The 17,468-nt window shown below is 42.8% G+C and overlaps 1 protein-coding gene across 9 annotated transcripts in view; it reads right to left on the reverse strand.

Annotated features, from left to right (window-relative positions):
• KIF1B (kinesin family member 1B) overlaps positions 1 to 17,468 on the reverse strand; it is a 125,198-nt gene that overhangs the window by 76,220 nt on the left and 31,510 nt on the right. For all 9 annotated transcript variants that reach the window (XM_081923393.1, XM_081923392.1, XM_081923398.1 and 6 more), the window contains exons 3-5: positions 9,647 to 9,723; positions 4,611 to 4,790; positions 1,177 to 1,242 (exon numbers count right to left, since the gene is read on the reverse strand). In XM_081923393.1, the coding sequence (XP_081779519.1) occupies positions 1,177 to 1,242; positions 4,611 to 4,790; positions 9,647 to 9,723 (323 nt within the window). The remainder of the gene's footprint in view (positions 1 to 1,176; positions 1,243 to 4,610; positions 4,791 to 9,646; positions 9,724 to 17,468) is intronic.

Genomic DNA, 17,468 nt, shown 5'->3' on the forward strand with positions numbered 1-17,468 from the left:
ATAAGGATTTGGAGCAAGGGGACAGATTCTGTCTTGAAGAGCTCATAACTGCACATAAAATCTATCTTTTGGCTGCATCAGAGTAGACCCATCAAACCTAATTTACTTGCATTGATGTCAATGGATCTACTCTGAATAGGATATAGCTAGAAACAATCCTTTATTATTTTGGCATTCAGTGGTGGGACAACTGGTTTCCAATGTCAAATCTGCCCTCCCTTCACACCAAGTATTTGTAAAATAAAATTCACCATGAGCTTACAAATATAGCACTGAGTTTGTCACCAGAAGACAGGGCAAATGAGGCTCCAAAGCATTTTTAAGGTCTAGAATACATGACCTACCAGCAGCTAGCACAACATCAACCCCTTCTTGCTATTTTAAATCGGCAGCAGTGGTGGCCAGCAGTGAAGGAAATGAAGGGGGGCTGGGGGCTGGGGCTTTTGTGGGGAGCCTGTGGAGAAGAGAAATTTGAGAAGAGGGCAAGCAGTAGCATGGAGACTTAGATTATATGGAGTTTGGAGCCACAGGTGGGATGCTCAAGTCTGGCTGGAAGGTGAAAAAATGACATTAGAGACACTAGTGTTGCTGATGAAAGCATTTAAGAAGGTAATGGGTTATTCCTTAGACCGGGGTGGTGAACCGTTTTTAGGCTGAGGGCCATAATTCCTTATGCACAATATTCTGTGGGCCACTTACCAATGGTATGTGGAGCCAGAGGCAAAAACAGAACAAGAAATGTAAATGTTACCTTCCTACAGCAGGATGATTTCTACATACAATCACACACTCCTCTCTCATTTGAGGAGGGTGTGAAGCAGTAGTAGGTGCAGTCTAGATCACCCCCAAGTTCCTACACCATATTGTAACAAAGCCAATGCATGTGTAATGGAAATAATAACATAGCCTTCTCCTGCCTGCCCACGCCTCCATTTCCTCAATTCCTCTCACATGTCCTTTTGCCTGTTTTAGATTGTAAGCGCCTTGGGGTAGTGACTTGACATACCTGCTCTTTGTAAAATGCCAGGTAGTGCTATACAGATACAGACACACATACAAAGCTGATCAGTGGGACCAAGGATTATGTCTCAATATCACAAGAGTTGTGCCTTTGGAAGGCTTCCCTTCCAAAGTTATGTTTAAACAGTGTTCCTGAAATTCAACCAAGAAACTTACCTCCACAGAGTAAGATATTTCCTCATTGCTGTTGTCATTGATCTTCTCAAACAGCTCTTCGCAGAGCTATAAAGAGATTAGAGAGAGAGAGCATCACTCTACAACCAGGGAGAAGGAAAACTGTAAGAAAAGTCCCTGTGGTGCTTAATCTACTGTGCTTCTGTCCAATACATGGGGCCTGGCAAAGAGGCTGCTTATCCATTCCCCATGCCCACCCCACACCCCCAAACCACACTTGGCAGCCAATCCATTTAGCCTTTATGCAGATATTGATTATAACCAAATTCAACTTCAGCATGGGGGGGAAGAGGAAAATTAGAACTACTAGGAGAGGGATAATTAAGGTGTTAAATCTTCCCAGAGCCAGCTGTGAAAACATTGACTTATTTTTAAGAAGAATCACTTTTGGAGTTGATCTGCTGGAATTTTAAAGCAAAATAAACTCAGTTTGGGAGGTTGTTGGGGTTAACAACCCTATCAGCTAACCTACCCAGTTACTGATATTCTCACTTCTATACTTCTTCGATCACAACCAAACTACACATTTTAAAAACTCTTATACCACTTTAAACAGCCAAAAAATCCTGGGAGCTGTCATATGTAATGGGTGATGAGACTCCTACTTCCTCCATAGAGATACAATTTCCAGAGCTCCCTAGGAAGCGGGATGGATTGTTAAACCTCTTTGGGAACTGTGGCTCTATGACGTAAATAGGGCTCTCCTAAAAACTCTTAACACCTTTTACAAATGACAGGTCCCAGGATTCTTGGTGGTAGGGGTGAACACATGACTGTTTAAAGTGGTAGGATGGTGCTTTAAATGTATCTTTTGGACCACTAATTGTGCATTTGTGGTGGATTTGTAGTTTAAGTGTGAGGTACAGTTGTGGCCTTCCTTAGTCCTTTGTTGCAGGTGGAACTTAAGAGCTGACAATGGGGGCTAGGAAGGCATGAGCAGGCACTAATGGTTGAAGCAATCACACCCCAACCAGCATGCAATTCAGTGCAAAAATGAAGTTTTTGGGGTCTGTTTCCAGGAAACCCGGACTTTATACTCTAAAGCATGGGTAGGCCAACTAAAGCCCGGGGGCTGGATCCAGGCCAAACACCTTCTAAATCCGGCCCACGGACAGTCCAGGAATCAGTGTGTTTTTACATGAGTAGAATGTGTTCTTTTATTTAAAATGCATCTCTGGGTTATTTGTGGGGCATAGGAATTCATTCATTTTTCTTTTCTTTTCAAAATATAGTCCGGCCCCCACAAGGTCTGAGGGAAAGTGGACCGGCTCCTGCTGACCCCTGCTCTAAAGTGTACATACATAGTAAAATTTGTTAAATATTTGCTTTACTTCATTTATGCTGGGGGGGGGGGGGGTTTAAGCCTTTGCCTTCCAAAGGGAGGCTGACACAGAGAGGGGAAATTGCTCCTGTTTCAGCAGCCAAAGGAGGCGGGGGAGCACGTCTGTAGCAATGAAGACAAAGAGGAATTTTAGAGGATATGGTGGAGAAAGTTTTACAGGGCATGACCATCCTGAAATAACTAGTAAGGGTGGTAGGAAAGAGTAGCATAAAGAAAACAGGTTTGAAAAATAATAATTAAAGATTATGCCCAAAGGAGCACCAGTGTAAGGATTTCTGCTTGAGCAACAAAATGATCTCCCCCTCCCCTCCATTCTGTGAGACCCCTAAATCTGATCTGAGGTTCCCCCAACTCTCCCTAGCAAATTTGCGGAGGACGAGGACACACACAGGGGGAAGCTCTGTTGCACACACGTAAATCCTTGTGCTAAAGAACAAGTGTGTTGGATACTGCCTTAAATTCTCCTATATTCTAAAAACTTAGAATCATACAATCATTCTAAAAGGATACCCATGGGGGGTGGGCAACATCAAAAGGTTTGGGAGCCAGATATGCCCCAACTCTGATATAGAATGCAGCAACTTCATGCAAAACAATCAGCACAGAGTTCAGTCTTGGTCCCTGCTTCCAAATGAAGACACACAGCCCCGACACCTGGCTGGCATTTTGCTTAACCTACCACCAGCTTCTGGCCATAACTCAGCCCTCATCAAATGTCTGCTCTGCATGTGTTTTTCCCATTAGCACAAGAAGGGTTTTCACTGTCTATTTTACACTCAGGGGGCATAGAGCCAGCAGCATCTGCTGCTGATCCTATAGCAGAACGAGGGCACAAAATGCCTATTCAGCAAAATGTATTTATTGAGGCTGAAATCTAGTCTCAGCAACTACCTCCCCTCCCAAACACACTTCATTCAATTAACTTGATAGCAGCAGCAGCACAACCAATGGCAAGTTATACATAGGAACATAGGAAACTGCCTTATACAGAGTCAGGCCATTGTGCCATCGAGCTAAGTGTTGTCCAAGATGACTGGTAGGAGCTCTTCAGGGTTTCAGGCAGAGAACATTCCCAGCCCTACCTAGAGATGCTAGTGATTGATTCTGGGGCCTCCTGCATACAAAGCAGATGCACTAACCACTTAGCTACAATCCTTCCCTTAACATATAGGAATGTAACAAGCTGCCTTATACAGAGCCAGATCACTGGGTCAATGAACACAGTAAATATGCAAAGATGAGACTGTTCCTTTTCAAGTGCCTCACCCAAATCCACGTTTCCTCTTCTTCTTTTTTAGGATAGTCATTATAATTGGCTGATCACTGGTTTGTGTTTGTTCCTCTTGCTACTGGCAACCGAGCTACGCCCTCCTTATAGATTTGTTTGCTGTTCTGTATTTTGCTGTTTTTCTGACTCATTCTTACTGCTGCCTTGTTTTTATAATGACTATCAGAATTGCTGATTTTATGGTTGCTATCCACTTAGATGTATCCTACCTTCTCTGGAAAGGACTAGATAGATAGATAGATAGATAGATAGATAGATAGATAGATAGATGATAGATAGATAGAGATAGCTAGATGATAGATAGATGATAGATAGATAGATAGATAGATAGATAGATAGATAGATAGATAGATAGATCTATATATAGATATATTTAAAAACCCAAACTTTCTCTCTCTGTAGGTGACAAACCTGAAGTTCTTTGAGATGGCATGTTGCATTTTCACCTATGGTACTCTCGTATGGACACAGTTGCCCCCAAAAGCGTGCAAATGAATGTGTTCTTCCTGCTATAAGTTTTCAATAAGTAATTATATTTTGATTGTGCTCTTACAAAATGTTGAGACAAAAGCACTTAAATCCTAACAAGAGGGGGTAACTTTAATTTTGACTATTTAAAATGTCTTCTTTCTTCCCACACCTTTTGCATTTCTAAAAAGAAGGCAACGATTCTGGTTGAGGAAAAGAAATTGGAATCTGATTCCTGTAAGCTTCAGAGAAATCCCATGTGAAAGCCAATTGCTAGAAGCATTTTGCAAAGCAGGGCATCCCAAGACGCTTCCTTACCTGTGGTATGATCCCTGCCTGATTCTCCTCCTGCTTCCCCATCATCGTGTAGGATTTCCCAGCTCCAGTTTGGCCATAGGCAAAGATACAGACATTGTAGCCCTCGAAGGCGTGCAGCAACATCTCCTTCCCAATATCATTGTACACACGATTCTGAGATGCGAAGCAAGGATCATCAGGCTGCAAAGATTTAAACAGAAGGGTAAGCGGAGAGTCAGTATGGATCCCGTTAGGAATGGAACAACTGTAAAGGGTTTCCCATTAGGGCATCTGGCAGGCTAACATGAGAAGAGAAAGCTGGACTATGATGGAGGCCTTTCATCTCATCTAGCAGATCTCATGTGATATGTTCTTAAGAGAAAGAGATAAGAGAATCCAAACATTGTGATACAGCCTTCCACAGAAAGGCAGTAGCAGCTATTAACAGGCAAGACTGGTAAAGAATGGTAAGGGTTGCTAGTGTGGGAAGCACTCCTTGGCCATATAAAGCTGCCCTCTGTGGCGTCAGGCTGCATTAGTCCCACTAGCCCAGGAATGCCTACTCTTGACTGGCAACTAGTCTTCAAGATTTCATCTAGCCTTGTTTCTGAGGACCTTTTCCCTAGAGATGCCAAGGATTCTATTGAGGGATCTGGTTGGCCGCTCTGCAAACAGGATGGTGGACTAGATAGGCCTTCAACTTGATCCAGCAGGCTCTTCTTATGGATATTTATGAAGGACATACCCTCAGGGAATACAATGCCTAAGATCAGGGATGGGGAATCATCTTCAGCCCAAGGGCCACATTCACTTCTGGGCAACTTTATGAGGCCACATGCCAGAAGGGCTGGGCTAGAAGCATAAGTGGGCAGAGCAAATCATGACCATTTACCTCTGTACAGTAGGCTAGTATCTACACACCCCTCTCTCCATCCTCCTCCATCCAGGCAAGTCAGAGTTCAAGGATACAGTCCAGCCAGACAAAAAATACTCAAGCAGAAAACAAAGCTGGGCTTGTAAGGGGTGTGTGTTGCCTGAGGAGAAGGAGTGTGGCCGAGGAAGAATCCCAAGGGTCAGAGAGATACAGACCCGGAGGCCTGAAGTTCCTCACCCCTGTTTAAGATGTTCCTCCACTACCACAACCAGTTACCAAAGGAAGTTTGCAGTTCCTATCACTCAAGTGTATCCTCTTGCACCTTTAACTATAGATTAGAATTAGATATGGCCACTTTGGTATCTAAGTAACAACGGTGACTACTTAAAAGGAAGGTGATAAACTTCTAAGGCTCCTGGAGCCTTGCAGTTGCCAGTGCTTTTTGTTTCAGGAAATCAAGAGGATCTGCTTCTGATCTCAGCGACAAAGTGCAACCAGTCATGAAAACTAACCAGCTCATGCAGCTGTCCAAGCAGACTTCCCCAACTGTTTTATTAAAAGCATCTTGCTAATTTGTAATGCCAAGGAAGAACCTTGTCGCAAGTAGATATCTTCTGCAAGTTAGCAAGTGGACAAACAGGGCTGGGAGAAAACTAAAGGCAGCTGGAGTCGTTTACAGTGACAGCTTTATTTGGTTGACAAATCTGGAAGTATTGGGGCAGTCTAGGGATGCAAACCTTGCTCACGTTTTGAGGAACCTAAATTGAAAAATGTAAACGGGGGTAGCGAGGCCAAATTCATAATCTGTTGAAATAGTTGTAGGGGAGAAAGGGAAACTCAGCTGTAGAAGAGGGCAAGTAGTGAAACTGCCATGCTATTACTGCAGCTTACAGGGTGATCAATTACTGCATATTACGGGTACACCATTGTTCACATGTCACAATAAGCTAGGTTTTGCCATGAAGAAGCTGGTACCTGATCACTCCCACACTGTTAAAATTCACTCCATGAAAGGACCAAACAAAGAAAAATGGCCTGGCTTCCTGTTAACAGCTGAACAAGAGGTTTTGGTTTGTTTTCACAGTCAGAAGCCAACCTTAAACCATAGCTTGTTGTTGGTTTACAGTGGTGTCCAAACTTTTTTCAAAGAGGGCCAGATTTGATGAAGTGAAGGGCTGTGAGGGCCGACCAAAGGGCCAACCATAGTTGTTGACCTTTTTTAGGACTGAAGTTGTTGAGTTTTTTTAAGAATTTACCCCAGGAAATAAACTGCTACAGAGGCCGGATTAAACCAACTGGCGGTCCACATTAAGCCCCCGAAACAGACTTCAGACATGCGTGGCTTATTGGTTCGTACATAACATTGTTTATCAAACTATGGCCTATTCAACCATGGATTAGTGTTATGTGTGAACCTGGCCCATGTCTGAATTATGGGTTGTTTACTGACAACAAGCCATGGTCTGCATACTTCGTTTGTTCTTCGCTTATGAATCTGAGTTTTAACCATTGTTCGTGCTATGTGAAATATGAGCAGCATTCCTTAAGCATGGTTTGTTGACCACTTTACCCCACATATTTACCAACTTACCAAGGCGCAAGGCAAGAGCAGCTGGAAAAACAACCAAGTTTTTAAAAAGCAAGCCATGGTTTGCTTGTGTTGTTAATGTGTTTTATTCAACCATGGCTTAAATAAACCATGGCTTAGTATTGCATCTTGTTAGGGAACAATAAACCAAAACAGCAGGTTTGGATGTAATTGAAAGACAAACTTAACTGTGGGTTCCTGGTTTGTTTTTCTCTGTCATAGCAGGTGAAGAGTAAAGTGCAACAACTGATAAGCCAGAAACCCTGGATTATCACAACATACTGAATTTGCTCCAGTGTATGACTCCTCAGTAGCAAACATTTGCAGTAGCAAAAAAAGAGAATAAAGTGCTACAGAGCATTAGAAAAATACCTTTTCCTCTTCCCCTATTACCCCAACTAGTCCCACTGCTTCTCTAAGGGCAAAGCCTTGCCAGCTTGCACAGACTCTAGTTCCAACTGTGAAGCTGAGAACTCAGAACATCAAACTGAAATAAAATATAAAGGGCATAAGCAAAGAAGTCAGTGCCAGATGCTCCTTTTTTTAAAAAAAACGGGAATAATTGTGTTTCACAATCTTACTGAAGAAAGATACAAACATACAGAAGGCTTCAGAGAGCAAGCAAATTCAAAGAGAATAAAAAATAATACTATTTCTTTAAAAAGAGGCTTCCAAGCATGACCTAATCCGGAGCCTCAGCTGACAAGCAGAACATTTTCCCGTTCAAGGAATAAGTGGAGCAGATTAACCCACAACAAGATGACTGCCCTGCTATGCTCTCTGTGGAAAACCAACTTACTACTCAATTAAGAGGAATAGCTTGGGGGAGAGGGTCAGGAGAACGCGGACACACGCATGCAGGAGTGCAAGGATCAGATGCTAAATTTTATCTTGGTGGGACAAGTTCATCATCACCATGCTCAGATGGGAACTATCTATCAAACTACAATGATAGTGCCGAGGGACAAGAGAGGGGTGTGACCAAGACCACCTAAATGGGTTTGGAGCAAGAGGGGACATTTCAGCCAGGTGCTTTCCTGCTCCTAAATAACAGTGGGGTCTATGCAGAACAGCAGTCTTGGAAGACTGGTATAAAAACAGCTTTTGCCAACCTTGTGCCTTCCAGGTGTTTTGGACTACAACTCCCATTAGCTCCCAGCCAATGATGGGCAGGGCCAGAGGCAAAAGCAGACAGAGCAATTAATATAATTTTTAGTTGTGTACAGTAGGCTACTTTGCACACACGCCTCTCTATCTACACAAGGAAAACACATTATCACAGGTCAAGAACACAGTGTAATCAGGCAAAAACACTTCTCATGTATGGCCAAGTGTTGGGGAGAGGCCTGGGGAAAGAGAAAAGTGGCCTAGAGAGAGTACTGAGGGCCAGACAGCGATGCCTGGGGGTGGGGATGCCACCTGTCCTGTATAATACAGGATTGTCCCATACAGCGGTACCTCTGGTTACGAGCTTAATTCATTCCAGAGGTCTATTCTTCCGGGTCTGTGCATCCCGGGTCTGTGCATCCTGGGGCATTCGCAACTAGGGACATCTACTTCCAGGTTAGTGGAGCTCGTTACTCGAAGCATTCGTAAGGAGGACAGTACGTAACCCGAGGTTCCACTGTATTTTAATGTAAAATGCTATGTCCTGTATTGATACAGTTTTGTCCTGCAATAGATTGTAATGGTTTGCTTTGATGTCACTTCAGCACCAGATTGGCGGGGGGGGGTGTCGTTCCCCAATAGCCCCACATTAGGTTTCTATGCCTGTGGTTCCCTATCCCTTGAGTAGCAGGACAGTAGGGCCATTTCATAGCTTCTTTGTTCAGGATGCAGAGATTAGAAAACAAAAACACTTTTCAGTCCTTTGATTTTTCTGAATGAGAGCCAACTGGGCTCAGTGACTACTAACCCTCCCCATACCTTCCTCTTGGACCAAAATCAATTATCCAAGTTTACATCTGTTGGGAATAGGGAGCGCTTTTTTCCATCTACTCCACCCTTATGACAAGTGAAGAGCAGCCACGGCTAAGCCCAACAATTACTGGAAGTAAGCAAGACCTCAGATTCAGCTTTCACAAGTGATTTTTTTTGGGGGGGGTTGTTTGGAGGGGAGAATGTTTTATGACTTTAGCAGAGGGGTGGAGTAGAGAAGCTGAAGGCAGAGCACTGCACTGCCCTCCTCCTAATAACCCAGAAGATTAAAACTCATCTTTCACCAATCCAGAAATAATCCTATAGGAAGAGTTTCCTTTCTGAACAAAAAATAAAACTAAACAGTCACAGGAGGAAAATGTTTGCTGTTCAAATTCCATTCTCCAACTCCTTGGGCCAACCCCTCTCCTCTATCATCTTTGCACACACTTGTTCTTTGCCGCTTGGAATTTAATCTTTCTGAAACCCATGATGGAAAAAGCAGTTAAACATACACCGAGATGATACTTGGAAACTTCAGTTGCTAAAACCACAATACAGTCAAAGGAAGAAAACAGCTGCTTTAGGGGGCGAGGGGGGTGTCCAATCACCAGCTGGAGAGGCTTGGATTCCACCTTCAAAGGGGATTGTTCTAGGAAACAAAATCAGAGTTCTTACCGATGTGTGAGACCAGTAGGAGTAGTCAAAGCTGAAGGATTTGGGTGCTTCCTTGGGATTCTTTGGGTTGAGAATACCTAGCGAAAAAGAAACAAACACATATTTATTATCGAAGAACTTCAGGAAAGGGCAGGGATAGAAGTTATGTTAAAGCAGCCTTTTTCAATATAGTGCCCTCTAGATGTTGCTGGACCACAACTCTCTGTCCAGTGGTCATGCTGGCAAGGGCTTATGAGAGTTGGAGTCTCTCAACAACATTTGGAAGAGAAGGCTACACTAAATCATGGCTTCAAGTTGGCTTGTTTCAAACAACCCATAGATAATATTGACTCAGAGGACACAATTACCTGCAGTTAACCAAAAGGAGAAGGGAAAGCTTATAAAGTCCGCTTCATGGTTACATCAGAACTGAAAACATATAAGTCCAAGGCTCACTGCAGCTTGTTCATGTCACCTTAAACTATGGCTTATCTAATTCCTGTAGATACACAAATGAAGAACCTGGTATTTTTGTCTTCTAACACCTCAAAACCTAACACACATAAAAGAGTTCTATAGGAATTGCCTATAATTATATCCACTCAGCTAAAACGGTAAACCAATACATACAATTTTTTTTAAGACACTGTATTAAATATTTGCATTTGTAGCCAACTGTGCTTTGGCTCTGTGAAGTCGAGCGTGAACTATATTACATTGGCATCAGAGCAATTCAATTCTAATAGGTTGGGAGGGTTAATTATTTTACTGGCTCTGTTCCCGTTCCTTTCATATTACCCTGACATACAGACATAAGAATGAAATAACCCTGTTGGATCAAACCAAAAGAGCCATCTAGTTCAACATCCTGTTCTTACAGTAGCCAACCAGAAGTCTATCACAAGCAGAACCTGAGTGCAACACCATCCTCCCCACTTGTAATCCCCTACAACTAATATTCAGAGGCATAAACCCTCTGATAATGGAAGTAGCAGACCGTGATTGGGACTAACCGCCATCCACAGCCTTGTGAAGAAGGCGCAGCAGAGACTGTATTTTTTAAGAATTCTAAGGAAAAACCATCTTCCGCAGAAACTGCTGCTTGCCTTCTATCACTGTGCCATTGAAAGCGTGCTCACTTATGGCTTATGTGTGTGGTACAGAAGCTGTACTACCCAGGACAGGGTGGGGTTGTGCAGAGTTGTTAAGGCAGCAGAGAGCATTGTTGGCTGCCAACTCTCCACCTTAGAGCAGATTTATGCCACAAGGTGCCATAGGAAGGCACTGGACATAGTAAAAGATCCATCGCATCCTGGTCACTGTCTCTTCGAGCTCCTGCCGTCAGGACGGAGATACAGGACGATGAAGACAAGAACGAGCCGTCTTAAGGACAGCTTCTTCTCCAGAGCGATCTTGGCCCTGAATGGGAAGCCTGGACTTTGAAAGTCATCTAATCTTCCTTGCTGTATTATACTGTATTGTTTTAATTAGTGTTTCTATAGTTGTTTTGATTTTGTGTAGAGTGCCCTACCTGGGTGGATGGAGCAGCCAAGTAATTTTGTGGTCCCCGGGAGGGAGCAATGACAATAAAGATATAATATATTATTATTATTATTATTATTATTATTATTATTATTATTATTATTATTATTATTATCCTTCATGAATCTGTGTAATCCCTATTCACACAGTGACAATCATTATGTCTAAGCTGCACCAGGAGAAGGCTTTCTTGGTGGCTGTGCAAAGGCCTTGGAACTCCCTAACCATCTTTCCCACTTTCTGTCATTGCATGGACCTTATTCTCCTAGTAGATGTTTCACCTGCAGACATGTCCAGTTCTAATCCTCCCCCTGTGAGGTATTACCTTGATTTTATTTTTTTCATTTACCCTATTTCTTGCTAGCTTGCAGTTTTGTTATTTGATTCTTGCTCTTGTTGGAAGCTACCTTGAAGGGAGGGTATAAATCTATCAACATACAGGGAGAGTACAACTCAGATGAAACCACTGGGAGATGGATGAAGGCTCCATCTTTGAAAAAAATGGTTATCTATTCTGCCACTCATCTCAAAAGCGTTCATACATGTCAGGTTATGTAAGAGTTTTCATGTAACCCCTCAGAGGTATGGCTGGTGCAACAATCTCTTTTTGCTTTCCAACATCAGATGAAAACATGGTTGTTTCACCAGGCTGTTTACTCAGGTTGTTTACAAGATGTTAGCGGTTAGACTGGATGCTAATATTTTTATTTTATCTTATTTTTATTATTACATTTAAGAATCACTTCGCACAAGGCATCTCGAATGCATATATAACATATATGCAACAGTTACACATATAAAAGCAATTGAAACAATTATATAAAAAACAATTTTATATAAATTTTAAATAAACACTGCTTAAAAACAACAAACAACATATTCAACTCAAATCCAAGACAGATACTAACTGGGATAAGCAATTTAGAAGGCTTGTTGAAAGGGAATGTCTTTAACAAGTGCTGAAAAGACAACAGACAAAGCACCTGCCTGATATGCAGCAGGAGGGAGTGCCACCTGACAGGTGCCCCCACACTAAAGGTCTATTTCCAACATTATGTGGGACAGACCTCCTGCCTAGTTAGTGTCCTTCTACATACTTTTGATCCATCTACTATCATGCATCTCCCTGGGATCACTTGCAATGAAGTGCAGGTAAGAAATATTTCAAATAAACAATTAATTCAAGAAGGCAACAGTTCAACAGGTGCTCTTTGAAGCAGGTCAAGGAAATGCAGGCTTGTTCATAAAGAGGGGTGTGTGTGTGTGTGTGTGTGTGTGTGTGTGTGTGTGCAGGGAAACAAGAAATTCACAGTCATGGACACACACACACACACACACACACACACCACACACACACACAAAAATAGGTCATCTTGCCTTTGGACCAGTAAGATCTTCTGGGTGAGATAAAAAAGATTTTCCTTTGAATTATAAACAAATACAAAAGCTTGAGGCATATCAGTAATGAAAAGCCCAAGGCCTCCTGCGAATTTCACAGCAGGACCCATTCAAGCCTATTTTGAAACACAGGTTAGCAGCACAAAGATAAAAGGCTCATAGCCTATGGATTTGACTTCAGAGGCTTGAGACTGTACAGAGCACTTAGGGGGGAGATTTAAAGAAAAGCCCAACGTGGAAATTGGGGGGGTGTTTCAAGCACTGGGACGACATATTAAACCATTCTTCTGCAAATAAAAGTAGATGCAGAGCCCACATGGGAGATTTTAATGTAACTGACATTTTTTTAGAGAGAGAAAGAGTCCACAACTTTGGGGGCTACCTCACCTTTCTACAGCTAGCCAAAATCCAAGTCTAAAACCCACCACAATCCCTTATTTCAACGAGACCCAGGTTTTAACCTCTCTGGCCCCACAGTAAAGGTTTTAGGTGGCATTACATTCTGGACTGTTCACTGGCCAGTTACAATAGCTTCTTTCATCTGCCCCTTCCTCTTGTGCTATGGTTGCAAGCACGGCTCCTGAAAAAGAGAAAGCTCGCCCCTTGGCCTCTCCCAAGCTAAGAAACATAAAATGGAAGCAATGGAAAATCAACTGAGAGTGTGACAATCATGCCATCTATCTCTTCAATCACACATCCTGCAGAAACAATTAGGCAAACAATATTTTCTGACCACATGCTACACGCACCACATCCAATGAAGACAGACCAAGACTGGCTTTGCTCAGGTTCAAACGTTAATGCCAAAATCTTGGTTCACACCAAAAATTTAATTGTTTGATTATTATGTCTTCTAAGACAGGCAAAACACATTCCTTGAGAATGCCTGAATGCTTTGTCAAATCCTCTATGATAAAGTGGGCACAGGACTTGGGGCATAACATTATGTTTGAAGACTGGGAAAGGTTATGGAACACCGGAATGAAATTCACGGCATGTACTGCCTTGAAGGAAAACATTATGAAAATGATATACCGGTGGTACATGACCCCAGTCAAGCTTGCAAAGATATATCACCTGTCCGATAATAAATGTTGGAAATGTAAGGAAGAGGAAGGGACATTTTTACACCTCTGGTGGACCTGCCCGAAAGTGAAGGCCTTCTGGGAAATGATACATAATGAACTAAAAAAGGTGCTGAGATTCACCTTACCTAAGAAACCGGAGGCCTTCCTTCTGGGCATGGTAGACCAGAGGATGGTCAAGAAAGATAGAACTTTCTTTATGTACGCTACTACAGCAGCGAGGATTCTGTTGGCAAAGCACTGGAAGACACAAAATCTACCCACATTGGAAGAATGGCAGACGCAGCTGATGGACTATATGGAGTTGGCTGAAATGACTGGCAGAATTCGAGACTCGGGAGAAGAAGAAACGGAGGAAGTTTGGAAAAATTTTAAGGACTATTTGAAAAAGCATTATAAGTTGTATGAATGTTAAAAAATGCTCCTTTCTAGGAAGGTATAGCTTCAGTATCGGCAAATTTCTGAATTGATAAATAAGACACTATAAGACAGAAGTGAGGTAACGAAATATTTTTATTGTGTGGAAATTAAAAATTAATGCAATTGTATTGAAATGTATACATCAGATAACACGATAAAATGGAAGATATATTGTTATGTATAAAACAAGTCAACAAATTGCTGAGGTTTTGGTTACACAGGGAATGCAGTGCTCGGGAGATGGGGGAAGTCCATTGGATTCATGGAAGTATGTATTTGAAAGTGGAAATTTGTTTATTAAAAACCTAATAAAATATTTATATAAAAAAAAAAGAGAATGCCTGAATGCTGACCACAAACGCTGGCCTCCGAGTGTGGGGCTCCGTACCGACCGTGCTTGGTAAGAATGTAAGAGCCTGCTGGGTTGGGCAATGGTCCATGGATTTCAGCACCTGGTTCTCACAGCAGCCAACCAGGTTGCCTGTGCTGAGTTCAAATGTTATGCCAAGACACAACATGCCCAAAATGTGGTTTGCAAACTAGCTTGAAAATCAGAGTTTCAGAACCTAGTTCAGTGGCCACTCCTAAGCCATGGCTTGTCAGAAATGTTTCTTCAGGCATCACGAACAGGGATGTTTGGTGTCACACCTAGTCCAAGTCCTTTTCCTAACATAGCATGCTTGGCATCCCTTCTGTTCAGACACTCAAGCCCCTGAACCTTTACCATAACAACATAAGAAGCTGTCTTATACAGAGTAAAACCCATTGGTCCATGGCTCTCCAGGGTTTTAGGCAGGGGTCATTTGCAGCCCTACAGGGAGATACTGGGAATTTAACTTGGAATCTTCTTTATGCAAGTGCTCTACCACTGAGCTACAGCCCTTATCCTTGCATTCTGCCTTCACAAGGCGTCTAACACCCTTGCTTGCCACTGCTCTACAATATTGCACAGACTCCATGTTCCTGAACAAAACTGTTTGCAAAGGTTTTAGAATGGGAAGGGGATCTGTGGGGGGCCCTGTTTCATGTGCAAACTGCAAATAGCAACCGTTGCTACTGCACCTCTCTCCTTGTTGATTCCACATTTAATGGATTTGCCTTATGCCGGCGCTCCTGACTTATGAATACCAACAGTCAGGCAAAAGCCAAGGATTAATATCACTTACACCAGAGGCCACCGTCACGTAGAAGAGAAGGCATAGACTCTGGATAGCAACGGGGGCATCAACACAAGCTATGAAATAAAAACAGAGAGCTGGTAACCCAAGCAATCCCACACACTGCAACAACCATTACAGGAAGATCTATATACCTTCGCACTTTGACTGGCTCTAAAAGCAGGAAATGCCCGAATGAATATTTTCAAGTCTCCCCAGTCCAACACTTTTGGTGTTTCTTATCCCATAAGCAGCTCATCAACTGCAACCACAGAGAGATAAAGGAGGGGGCAGGAAGATGCAATCCACAATGCAAAGTTTAAAGAGGTTTTCATATAACAGTTACTGTTAGCACTTATATTAAGGGGGTGCTTATTTTATCCAGACTGCCAGGGCTTTAACAACCAGCGCAGGGACACCTGGGCTGGGGGAAAGGACTGCCACTTACAGAAGAGCCTTAGCTCAATGCTAGGGCACCTGCTTTGCACACAGAAGGTCCCAGGTTCAACCCCCAGCATCTCCCGGTAGGGCTAGGAATGTCCCCTGCCTGAAACCCTGGAGAGCCAGTCAGTCAATTGGTGCAGACAATACTGAGATAGATGGAACATTGGTCTGACTCAGTATAAGCACTTTCCTATGTTCCTAAGCAAGCTCCTCTACCTAGGCCCAAGCAGATAAACAAGGCACAGACTTTAGATGAGAAGATCTTGCAACAGAGAAGGGCTTATGCACTGTACTGGATTTTACTCCTACTGCTGTTATGTGCTGCTTCCCATCCAGCGGCGGAATATCACCACACTCAATAATCACAAATTGACCAGGATATGATAATCTTATTTTTTATTTCAGTGTCCGCTGATTTTTACTTCTGTCACTGTGCAACTGTGGTTATGTATAGGCAGCCAATGGGAGATCAGAAGGCTCTTGATCACATCACCTGGACTACATGGGGCATCACACAGCCCAGGGGTTGCTCAGCCGCCTTTGTACACCTCATCCATATGCTGCAGTACTGAGTTTCTCCCACTCTAAGACATTTCCAAAGCCATGGCTGGTGCCCTTGGAATTTTGGCACCCCGGGCAGTTGGAGCCACTGCCGCTTTTAGGCAAACCACTTCTATCAAGTTAACACATAGGCCCTTCTATAAACAGCTGTGCTTGGCTTGAGGCAAGCCCATCTATTTGGCTTGCTTAGCTCTATGCTAGCATGTTTAAGATACTCACTTACTTGCCTCAGAGTAAAAAAAACAAACCCTGGCATACATCCGCAAGAGGCAAAACACAACAGCTGATGTACATACCGTACCAATTCTTTCACTTGGGAGGCAACAATTTTGAGATAGGAATTTGGAAGTGCACATAAGCATTTAAAAATGCAACTCTTTTCACACCATAACCAAGCTGTAGTTACACCTCAATCCACTTTCCCCTCTGATAAGCCACTTTACTTTCCAACATTCTCAAGCAATAACAAACAAACCAGTCCTTCCTTTGGAATCCTAAATATCTTTGGAAGATTTCAAGGTTACAAGGGCAAAGTAATCTGGCTTACAAGGACTCTGGCTTCCATCCATTCACAAATCTTGAGTCTACCCCACTAAAAGTGTGGACCTGTCTTGCACTGGACTTGAACATGGCTATGCTTCTTAACTTATGCAGGGGATAGATTGCATTTATTGTATTCCTTGTTTTTAAATGCAATTAGATTTTATCGCCTGTATCTATGACAGTTATGGAATCTAGACAATGGGAGACAAATACTTTGCATACCGGAGAAGCTATGCAAGGGTACTAATCTACACACACAGGACAAGCTTACGAAAGACTGAGTGGGATTTGCAGACAGGCCATCTGAAGAGAGTTTCCTGCTGTAGCTAAGCTGTGGCTCTGCAAATGATCTTTGATTCCACTTACCATTAGTCCCAGCATGTACGACCAGTAGTCAGAGATGATGGGACTTTGGGCCAACAACATCTGGAGAGCCCCAGGTTGGCCACCGCTGCCTTATACCTGCATGAATCAAAATCCCCATGAAGGAAAACATCAAGCCATTGGTCACACGAAAGCCCTGCCACAGGTCACACATATGAGTAAGACAGTGGGAAATGCCAGTACAGATGAATGTTTAAAGGAGTGCCTCAGGGAAACCCAGCCAGATGGGTGGGGTATAAATAATAAATTATTATTATAAAATTATTATCAGTATGCTGGAACACAAAATCCTGCAGAGAGACAGTAAGA

Source organism: Podarcis melisellensis (assembly GCF_964234715.1).
Source record: "Podarcis melisellensis genome assembly, chromosome: 8".
NCBI classification, from domain to species: domain Eukaryota; kingdom Metazoa; phylum Chordata; class Lepidosauria; order Squamata; family Lacertidae; genus Podarcis; species Podarcis melisellensis.